Genomic DNA, 12,033 nt, shown 5'->3' with positions numbered 1-12,033 from the left:
ACTCACTTTTATTCACTTAGAAGCACATGAAATGAGTTTTTGCAAGATCATCATCATTTGGTTAATTTGATGAAAATATCTTGGTTCTACAGGCAGGTGCAAGTTGAGATACAACAACATTTTGACAAGTGTCATACTCATCATTCAGCAGAATGTATTATTGTGTCATCAGCAAATACAGTAACATTTGTTATGAAGAATACTCCATTCTTCTGAGTAAATAATTTATGTAGGTCAAGATCCAAAACTTGTGGACACCATATTTAATGTTTCTACACTACAATATAAACTTATTTCTATGGTATCATATGTTAATGTAGCCCTTCATTTTATACTGTTAGGATATTATTTCACCTGTTAGACACCCCTGCAGAGTAATGTGATCCACACAATCAAATAAGTTGCAATGATCACAGAAAACATTAACATCACAATTTCTCTTGTTTAATTCTATCAGAACTGCCAAAACTGAGTTTGTGAGGTCATATAATATTGCTGTCTCTGTAGTGAATTCTTTACAGAGGCCAAAGTACACTGATAAATTGTTATTGTTAGAAAAGTGGTTAAATATTTTTTTGGTCTCTTTTACAGTCATTTTCACAAAATTCATATATTCTGTTCAAGCAGGCAATGCCTTTTCATGTAGGTGTAATGGATATCTGTTTTTTTCAGATTCATTGAAGTTATTGGCCAATGAACTGAATTTAATATGTAATGTGACCTGTCTCATTGCTACTGTAATCAGGAAACTGGTTATTTGTTGCCAAGTTAAGAATTCTGCAATGTTACTCATACTGCATCTTCATAACCTGGATTATAGCTGGTTAGCTGCATTAAGTGAAGTTCTCTGTAACCAAGATAAATCACTTTGTTTCCAGGTATTAGTTACAAAATCTCTGGGCTACCATTGCCTGGCAATTACCATATTTACTCGAATCTAAGCCGCACTCGAATCTAAGCCGCACCTGAAAAATGAGACTCGAAATCAAGGAAAAAAAATTTTCCCGAATCTAAGCCGCAACTGAAATTTGAGACTCGAAATTCAAGGGGAGAGAAAGTTTTAGGTCGCACCTCCAAATCAAAACAAAGTTCGTCTAATTGTAATATGAGACACAATTTAGGTCGAATGAATGATGATACAGCTGCAGTAGTTTGGTTCAAGTCGTAAGCTTAGCAGTTACGGTTTACCAGGTAGCCATTGCTACGCATCACGCGCTCCGTCCGTATTTATACGGATATCCTTCCTTTTTCACATGCTTCGTCTGGTTTGAATTGATTGCTTATTTTTCTTTGATCTGATAAGCGCCGTTTTCTTTGTTATAGGTGTTTACGTCACTCTAAGCTGAAAATGCATTACTGTACTGTGTCATGCATTGGTTGTCGCATTCTGATAATGACTGTTTACGGCCTGTCGCCGCTCGCGGCGTGGCTTGCTTTTGTGCGCGCTACCGCCGCTTACAAATAAAAAATAGAGTGGAATCGTCTCATTAGCGAAACATTTGTTGTTACTTACACAACTGCTTTCTTTGATAATGATCAACAAGAACCAAATAATAGACTGCGTATGATAGATGATGTTCTGAACGAAATTTTAGCGAAAATTTTTCTCCGTTTGAAAATCTTTGCAGGCGTCTTTAGTTCATTACATTCTGCACAGAAATTAGAGTCATCTTAGATTTAAAAATCTAGTCAGTTGCCGTGCTTCATTTCTGACTGTATCATTATCAGGCATAAGAATAATACGAATATAAACATGACATGATATGTAGGGTCTAGTGCAGCAGGGGATACAACACGTTGGCTTTGAACAATGACGTCATTCCTTAGTCATAGATAGTAGACCCGATATGTATATTCTTCTGCGTTTGCTGTTGTCTCACTCTAGTTTCGTAGTTTATTAGGCAGACAGGATTTAAATGAGATAGTAGCAAACACGAAACAATACATGGCAAAATGTTTATATTCATATTAATCTTATAGTGAAGAGAATACTGCATGTGATTCACAATTCATAAAAGTTCCTATTAGCAACCATCTCTTCTCACAGGTAGGAAAAAATTCAGAACATAGAGTTGGCCATATTGACAAACATCCCAAACAGTTTTGCCAGTCGGATTTTCGTAGTACATTGAAATGCTGCTACATTCGAAGATCAACAATACAGAATTTGTATTTACTTCGTTGGATAATGTACCAAAATACAGTGGTCGAAACTCTGGGCGGAGGAAAAAGGCTCGTCTTCCACTTTTTTTTTTAATTTATTTACTGACGCAGAGATTTTGGTGCCAGTATTTATCTTTGTGCCTACAAAGCATGCCTGTGTAGCGCTACATATATTCGACGGCAGAAGTTAGTCGTGGCGGCACCCACCAAATTTTTTTCAGAACTCCCGCTTGCTTTGCACTCGATTCTAAGCCGCAGACGATTTTTTGGATTACAAAAACCGGAAAAAAGTGCGGCTTAGAGTCGAGTAAATACAGTAAGTGTGATTAGCAGATATCCATGTAGATTTAGATGTAGAATACTTTGCAAACAAAACTTGATCTGTAGTATTGAATAATATTTTCAGCAAAAATTAAATTTGTCATCTACTGTGTATCCTGGGGACTAATTGTCAACAGTCATCAAGTAAACTGTCACTGAGTGCCCAATTATGATCTTACGAAAGTGTATAAGGGCATGCTGAAAAGTAGTGCCTTTGAATTTTCTATGTGAAAACTCTTAAAACATTTTAAAGAAAGGAAACATTATTAACATTCTATATCTTTATTGTTCATGACCACATATTTGCAGACTTCAAGCACTAGAGGGCTCCAAATTGTAGCATATAACATGGCAGTGTGTAATGTAACAATGTTGGTTTGTGAGAAACCGTGCACTTTAGTTGAGTTTCGAATTTGAAGAGTTCATCCACACATGGAGCACCCTCTCATTCAGTATTACAATGCCACACCATACACAAGAACTGCTGGATCTGCAACAATCGACTTGTCTCCATCCAATTTTCATCTGTCTTCAAAACAAATAACACCTTTGAGGAATTCACTCCGATAATGATGAAACAGTGCTAGCAGAGGTGAGGTTGTGGCCCTATCAGCAAAGTGAAACATTCTACACTGTTAATATCAAAAAACTGATGTCTTGTTGGAAGAAACGTGTTCATTGCCAGAGCAGCTATGTTGAGAAATAAATATATAGACACTAAGAATAAAGATGTAGAATGTTAATAATGTTTGTTTTATTTAAAAGGCTTTAAGAGTTTTCATGTAAAAAATTTGGAGTCATTACTTTTCCCTTCTTGGCTAAACCTGGTTGATGAGATGCAGTATTACTGCCATTTGAAAATTACAATCAGATAAAACAGCATATTAGTAATTTACAGTTCATTTTGGTTGAAGAATTTGGTAACTGTTTCACATCTTTCACTGGTTTCTCCTGATCTTACTGTCTTTTTGTTGGCATGAGATCCAAATTAACTTTTACTGTGATTTTGTTCTTACCTTTCGAAAATTTGTTCCTTAAAATTCTCAAACATTGTTTCTACTTTTACAGCAATGTGCAATTTAGATTTACGGTAGGAAATATGTTGTATCCTATTCTTGTATACAACAATAAAGACATTTAATGTAGCAACATGTTAACTGGTATACACCTTAATAGAAAATAACTGACAACATTCAATGTGCCAGTCACGCAACAGCAAATATGTCACACCTACATTTCCAAACACACTCCACAAGCCATCACATGGTGTATGGCACATGGTACTTTGTACCACTACTAGCCATTCCCTTTCCTGTTCCCTTGCAAATGCAGCAAGGGAAAACAGCCATCTATATGCCTTCAATATGAGCACTAGTTTCTCTTATCCAACTGTCACAAGTCAATGCTACTTCAGAACATTTGTAATTACACTTGTCTGTAGGAATATCTGAACACATCTCAAAAGCTAAAATCTGAACAGTATTTTCAATATCCTTCATATGTTATAAAACTGATGCAGACCATAAAATCTAAATTGAATTTTCAATCTCTTTTATATATTATAAAACTGAAATAGAGCATATACTACCTTACCTGTAACTAATCTATTTTATATATTATATAACTGAAATAGACCATAAACTACCTTAACTGTAACTAAACTAAATTTCTTTTAATATAAAAAGAAGAAAGTGCATAATAGTTTATTTTTACTTGCTAATACTTCGTCCTTTCAGGAGTGTTATGTGGACACTTTATCATGGTATTTTTAGGTTAGGAGGGTGGTGGGTGGGGGGGTGGGGGGGGGGGATATGTTTCGAACTATAGTTTCTTAGTATGTTGGTGGATGCTGGGACTGAACTACCATATATATGTCATTACCAACCACAGAATGCCAGTTTCAGGTGAAGAGTGTTTTGAACTATGGTTGCTTAGAATACTAGTAAAGGCCAGGCCTGAACTATGATGTTTATGACTCTGCCACCCTCATCAAACAATTGTTTGCTTTATGTACTCTGCTTTGCTATGTGTTGAGTGTTCCTTGTTGTTTTATTTTCTTAGTTTCAAATGAGTGAAGAGACTAAGCATGCCCCTAATGAGGTCTGAGTATTTCCCTCACAACACAACACCAAAAGAGATCAGTAATTCCTATGACCATTTTGTCATTTCTGCTTTTTCAGAACACAGAACTCAAGACACTGGATGGCAGCCTTCTGAGAGGGTGAGAGGGCTTCATCCTCCACTTCATTCCTCTCCCCTTGGACAGTTTACACTCTGCCATTACATAGCTTCCATACTCTTATAGTGTTTGCACATGCACCAAGAAATTATTTTCTTACTGATTTATTTGTTATCACTTGACTATCTTACCTTTTCCTCAATCAGTGCTAGACCAGCAGCTAACATGCGGTAAGCTGTAGTTTTCCCACCAAATGGAAAACCAACTATCATGAAACCATGTCGTACTATCATCATTTCATATATTTGCTGCACCTTTTCAAGAAAAGGTTCTGTGCACTGTATGTTGTGTGTTTCACAAGCTGTCTCAACTTCTCTGTTTAAAATTGTGTAATCTGGTGCTGGAAGTTCTACACCAGGAAATAAATCTGAAGTAATGCCCTGAAAATTTATTTTTGCTTCATCATTTATTTCCAGTATTGTAAAACAATAAATTGGAAATGTATCAACAGTTAATTCATAAACAATACTATATACCTGGAATAAAGGAAGATCATGTGTAAGAAACTTAGGCAAATTAACATCCTTGATTGATCGTAGCATTAGAATGTCCTCTGATTCTTGTGGATATTTCAGTTTTAAGTTTCCAGCTGCAGTTAACACAGATTTCACTGCTCGCATCCCTAAGAACACATAATTTTATATTTTCACTTTCATCTCAGCAAAATACATAGTAGCACATACATGAAACAAATTTAATACAAAAATAAAATTACACTGTAGGCTTGATGACACATCTGAAAAATAACTTAGTTGTGTCACATGTTTAGAACTGCAGTCCGAAAACATAAGACAGAACAAAACAGCTTAGGAATTTCCATTTGTATAAAAGGTTAATTTCAAGCTTATAATCTTCAAAAAAGCAGTTATAAGGCTCATTTGTGAAGAACCACGTTTTTACTCTCTGTTTTGACACACCTGGGTCAAAGCCACAAATTCAACTTTGTAAATAATGTCAAATGGGACTGAATTCCACAGCACTGGCTACCTTGATAAAAGGAAGCCTTGGGAAACAGAGAAAAATGTGGTTGGTCTGATGGCCCACAATATTTGACCAAAATATGACAACCCTAATTAAATATCTGCAGTAAGACCAATGTTGAGACTTATGGGGCCTCGTTTCTGAATCTGATACTCTCTCTCTTCATTCTCTGCAGTCTATAAGTAATCCAATATATCTTATCACATATAAATAATAAAAAAATCTGATTTCTAGTGCAAAAATATGGCTTGTAAACAAACTCAACTTTCTGTTTCTCATCAATAGGAAAACTAGCAATATTAGTCATACAGTGAGTTATATAAATCATATTTCTATACTACAGCATTTATTGACGTTTAACTACAGCGTTTATTTACATTTAACTGCCATAAAAATGTGCCTGAGAAGTAGTTTAAGAGTGTGGAATGTAGACTGTTGGTAATGGGTGCTTTTTATGTTCATGGTTTGGATTTGAATTTCTATGTCTAAATTACACTGCAATAGAATGAGAGTCACAAGATACATACCATAATCATAATGATGCTGAGATGACAGTTGCTCTGAACAAAGCCTGTAGGTTGCCACAATTTTAACTGCTAAAGGCCGTGCACTTACAAAGCCAAAGGAATACAGAACAATTTCAGAAATCAAAGCATAATCTGGAACCATCATTGCTACAGATCGAAACAATGCCTGAAATTTAAAAAGGGATAATTATACATTTTATTGATTTGCTGCCAGTCCATATTTTATTTTGGCTATTCTGTCCTAAGAAAGCACATGATGCTCATTCTGAGTTGACTGTTGTCAAGACACACTTGGAAGTTCTTCAATACTGAATTTGAAGAAATACGTAGAGTTTTCAGTAAAAGCTTTTAATGTCGCATTTGTAACATTCATTTGCTATTACCATTACTATATGACTGTATAATTAAGTAACCTGATACAATATAAATGTTAATACTTAGTTTCATGTTCCATGGTTCATTCGCATGATAAATAGTAATGATTTTGAACAAGTCATTTTATATTCATATCACAAATTGGTTTTGTAAATATGACTATGTGCTGATCACATAATGCCTGATGAAGACATTAACCAATTTGATGTTCTTGCAGATTCTGTCCAATATCTCAATAGGAAACCTGTATTATGATTTCTTGACACATACGAAACCATCCTCAAAAACTTGCTCATAAACTTTTTTGCTCAATCTGTCACTGTTATTGTCAGTTTACATGAGCTCTGGAGGAGTAAACACTGATTAAAATACATGACCTGGTTAACATGTAAGTAATGCTACTCTGATGTATCATTGGCATAACTTATTTCAGTTTTTCTGCAATAAATAAATAATAAATAAACAGAACAGCACGTTTATTTGTGTAAAGTGTCTTAACTTAAAAGAAATGATTCTATATTATGCAGGAAGAACTCCACTCTGTTTTAACTATAGTTTGTACTGTTCATCTGCATAAAAGTTTAAAAAGGCCAATAAACACAGAAAAAGTTGAGTGTTTAATTAATGAACAATATTTCAGTACTTAAATGGTAGTCATAAATGGTCTCATAAATGATGCCAAGACAGCATTTATGTCAGACAGCCAAGTAAGAAATCCCAAGATCCAATAAGACCTAATGTACATAAAGTCATCAAATTGCAAAAGGCTTCCCACATATTTACTGTTTATAACTTTCCAGACTATTTCAATCTCTCTGGTAGTTACTGGTACCTGTTTCTGTGCACCAGCTGCAAAATGAGCATTACTCATGTTTCTATTTGTGCATGTGTTAATGTAATGGAGAAAACAGGGAATAAATTACATCTGATGTTCAATAATATGATATTTCATGAAAGATTGATACAAAAAGTAAACACAATACATCCCACAGAGAGAAGGGTTGCAAGTTCTAAGCTTAGCAACAAAACACTCAAAAAACTGAAATCATGAAAAGTGGCACCATGGAAAAAACCTATATAGCAAAGCAGACTGGATACAGCCTTTCATTTCCAAGGAACACACAATGCAAATACACAAAAGTGTAACCTATGGCAACTGAAAATAGTGCCTATAATTCGTTGGGCAAAGGAATACATAATCATTACCCCTGTACGAAATATATTGCTGAAAAGAATATGGAGGAACATGCACATCATAGCCTCTTCAGGAAGAATACACTATTGCAAATCAGACATCTGCAGCATGACTGTAGAAAGTAGACTGCTTATCTAAACGAAGACTAAAGCTTAAAATACATGCAGTCCAGCTGACTACTTCTTCGTACAATGTTGGCATTTATAGACACGGAAAATCCTTCTCACCAAGGTTAAATGTTCATCATAAAAACAATATTAACTGAAATGCAACTGCTAGACAAAGACAAAGTGTTTTGGTTCCAAAACCTACCTGACTATTCATAACTCATCATTAATCCTACCAAAAAAACATTACAGTTATATATTAAGTAAAGTGCAAAATAGTCCTCACTGTTCACAGAATAGTGTACCTCCTACCATTAACATGCACTGAAACAAATACAAATGAAATTATTTCAGTGAAGCACAAATATTGATTTAAACATCAATGTAGTAAATGCGGTAAGTTCACACAGTGAATAAAATAAGTAAGAGATCATTCACATATAATACAGAGACAAATTTGTAAACATAAAATAGTAAGAATTGAGTGAAAATTAAAGATACCACCAAAACAAAGAAGGTGTAGGGGAAGAATTTAATCCCTTTAGTCACACAACTGAAGCAGGAAATGTATGGTTTTTACTGCTTTCAAGTCCATCATTTGGCGAGCCAGCTTTTACTGCTGCACCCTTGCACTAAGTTCAGAGTGTAAGCTCAGGTGACAGTAACTGATCAAACAAATGATTACATAATATTACATTTATTGACAACAGTTGGTGCAAAAAAAAAAAAAAAAAAAAAAAAAAAAACTTGCAGAAATACTGTCTGAAATGTCCACATGACTGCGATAAATAGCTCGACTGCTGATCCCAGATGGTGCACACTCCTTACAAGTTCAGTGCATAGTATGGCCTTGCAGCTGCAGAGACATAGGGAGTGAGTCCATTTGAATGCACAAATTACCTCTCATCTCCTGGGGCACCACTTAATTTGCAGACATGATGGGACAGAACAAACAATTGGCACCTGTTCTAATTTTGTCACTGCATTGATGGAGTGCACGCTTTGTACTCGATTTACACAGCGCATGGATGACAGAATCTGAGATCAGCATAAATGTCCACAAGGCATGGGGGTCTAGCTCGCACTGGTTTTCCCTTTTGTTTCTTCTTCAGTCATGGGCACTAAAAAGTTGCCAAAGGTTGGCCTAACAATAAAATCAGCGCTCACGGGCAAATGCTAGTACGCTGTTGTCTACATGATTCTGTGGTACAGCTACCACATAGATCCCCATTTGAGAACAGAGCTCTGTAGCTGCCAATAGTTGAAGCAATACATCTGCATCCAGCAAATGTTTGTGTCTTGCATTCTTGTGTTTATGTCAGTCCAAGTCCCATGGCAGCAGGCCAGTCAGTTGTGATTGGGTGGCAGCACATGGTGTCATCTGTGTCTGGCTGGACGCATAGTGCGTTTGTGCTTGCATGGCTCACTAGTGACAGCAGTGACTTCTGGGAGCTGTCCGTGGTAATTTGTGGTTTGAAATGTTCAATGCAGAGATGTCAACTTGGAGGACACTGGCACACAAACAAAGTATGGTTAAACATGAATAAAAGACATGAAGAAAAATGTTCACATAGATGTACTATAAATATTGCATTGAGTTCTTGAAACACCTGATACATAAACTTGGTGTGACAATCAATGGGTCCTTGATGCACACAGCAGCGGGGACATAGAGACTATGGAGAGACTAGGTCTGCACAAACGCAGTGTCATCAGGACTCAAATGCAGATCCTCAAACCGCAGTGGACAAGCCCTGTAGTGTGAGAGATGGTGTCCGGATCTCAATTGGAACAGGCACAGAGACTGGCTTGGGAGTTGATCCAACCTCCACACCCGATGTGTCAGAGGCAGAGAGATGTGACCTGGTGGCCCGGTGGAGACAAGTGCCTCAATGGCAGGCAGCAGGTAGCTGCATAATGCAGTGTGACATCATCATGATGCACCATGGGCATTTGAAATCGACTGGCGGCCAGTTCATATGACATAGTCCACTAGCTGCTGTGGTGGGGGTGACCATTGCCCATGTGTGGGGCATGGTCTGTGTGTCATCAGTGGCTACAGGAGCGGGCTGTGCCCGACTGCTTCTCTGCCAGTTGAAGAACTGAACGATGATGAGAGTGGTCACGACATAAGGTCGTTGGACTCTTATCGATTGAGAATGTAGTCAGTTTGCCATTACATTCGATCTGCAGAGTCTTCTTATTGCTGGTGATCAAATGGTGTGGTCCCAAGTAGGGCTGCCTGAGTGGTGGTTGTCCATGTCCATGCACAACATAAAATGCATGCAGCATTGTAAACCAGCATGAAAAAATACTCTGCTGGTACTGTGCTGCATCAGTGCAGGTGGTCAGAGGTCAGCCATGTGACTGTACAGATGTTCTTCAAGTGGTGGGGCTGAGGTATTGGGTGGCGATGGTACCTCCTTCATGAATTCACTGGGGATGGCGAGCAACTGATTGTAGATGAGGTCTACAAGTGAGATGCAGAACTAGTACTTCAGTGTTAGTCACAGGCTCAGGAGTATGAGTGGAAGCGCCTCCATCCAGGCGATGCTGTGAAATGTCAGGGAGAATTTCAGCATCCTCTGGACAGCTCAACCATGCTGTTAGATGTTTGGTGGTAGCTGGTCATTTGATGTAGCCACACACCACACAGATGGGTGATGTGTAAACAGCACACTGTCGAACTGGCTGCTATGGTCTGTTGTTTGTGACTGCTGAAGCCTACCACCCAGGAGTCAACAAAGGTAGTGGCAATGGTCTCAGTGGTGACATCCACTATTGGCACTGCCTCTGGCCAGTGCACAAAATGGTCCACCACTTAAGTAGACACCACTTCCCTTTGGACAGAGGAAGGGGGCCCAAAATGTCCTTGTGGATGTGTGCAAAGCAGTGTGTTATGTCAGGGAAGGCACCAATGGAAGCATGGGGATGGATATCATTTAGATGCACTGCATCAGAATTTCTCTTGGAGAAATGGGTGATGTACACTTTTTGAAACATCAACCAAAGCTTGCAGGAGGAATCAGGAAAGGGCACTAGTTCCAGTTGTAGGCTACTGGAGGTGTCATGTTGGAAGCTGCCCACTTGCTCATCATTTTCCTGTTCTTAGGCGACATCCCCAAACTACAAAGGTGAAGGAGATAACCGTGCAACTGTGAACAAGCAGTTGGCGATGACATTTTCCATCGCAGAAATGTGGCATATGTCGGTGGGGAACTGTAACACGTATCCCAGCTGTTGTAGTTGTGATGGTGAACAGTTGATGTTGTTGCTCCAAAACGTGAGTTACCAGCTTGTGGTCAGTCAAAATAATGAAAGACTGGGCTTCTACTGATGAACAGAAGTAATTCACTGCCTGGTACACCACAAGCAACTTGCAGTCATATGCAACCCACAAGCATTTTGATTCCAATAATGTGCACAAAAACAAAGCGAGTAGCTGTTGCCTACCATGAACCAATTGTTTAAGTGCAGCACACATAGCAGTCTGCCAGGGATCCGCAACTATGTCCAGATTATTCTTTCTCGTATCTACACAGAAATTCCAATAAACACAGGCACAGTAGACGCCCTTTATGCTACCACTAATTAGAGTCATGTTTTGGACATCTTTCATCAGTCTAGTAACATGCTTTATAACAACATGTACCACTACAATGGGGATCTGTGTGTATGCCACCTGGCAACTGACCTTGCTGAATACAGTCGAGCACAGCAATGCATAGCTAAAATCAAGCTAGTAGGGCCCCAAGTAGCTGTCTGGCACTGTCCTTGAATTCAGTGCATGGTAGTCCCCACATGGGCACCACAAATTATCCTTCCTCGGTACTAAATGTAAGATAGAAGACCACAGACTACTTGACGGTCATACGATGGCATGTGGCAGGTGGCGTCAAACTCAGCTTTTGTTACCATGAGCCTATTGGGTGCAAGGTGACATGGGCGGCGTGAGCTGGGGGAGGGAGGGGGTTATGCATGGTAATATTGTGGTGGAGTGTCTTATGTTTGACTTCCCTCGGTGCCCCAGATGGGCTAGTAATCTATGGGAATATCTCCAGGATATCTATGTAAATGTTCAGTGCATGCTATAGGTTTTATGCTGAAGAATACTACTTGCTGTCA

At 38.2% G+C, this 12,033-nt stretch overlaps 1 protein-coding gene across 1 annotated transcript in view; it reads right to left on the bottom strand.

Annotated features, from left to right (window-relative positions):
- Nucleotides 1–12,033, bottom strand: part of LOC124776746 (dynein axonemal heavy chain 7-like) — an 881,127-nt gene that overhangs the window by 592,408 nt on the left and 276,686 nt on the right. Inside the window, 3 exon segments of the mRNA XM_047251871.1 lie at nucleotides 4,855–5,103; nucleotides 5,200–5,345; nucleotides 6,232–6,397. Coding sequence (XP_047107827.1) covers nucleotides 4,855–5,103; nucleotides 5,200–5,345; nucleotides 6,232–6,397 — 561 coding nt within the window.

This window comes from Schistocerca piceifrons, chromosome 2 (assembly GCF_021461385.2).
Source record: "Schistocerca piceifrons isolate TAMUIC-IGC-003096 chromosome 2, iqSchPice1.1, whole genome shotgun sequence".
NCBI lineage: Eukaryota > Metazoa > Arthropoda > Insecta > Orthoptera > Acrididae > Schistocerca > Schistocerca piceifrons.
Note: the sequence above shows the minus strand (reverse complement) of the source record. Positions and strands in the feature narration are given on the sequence as shown.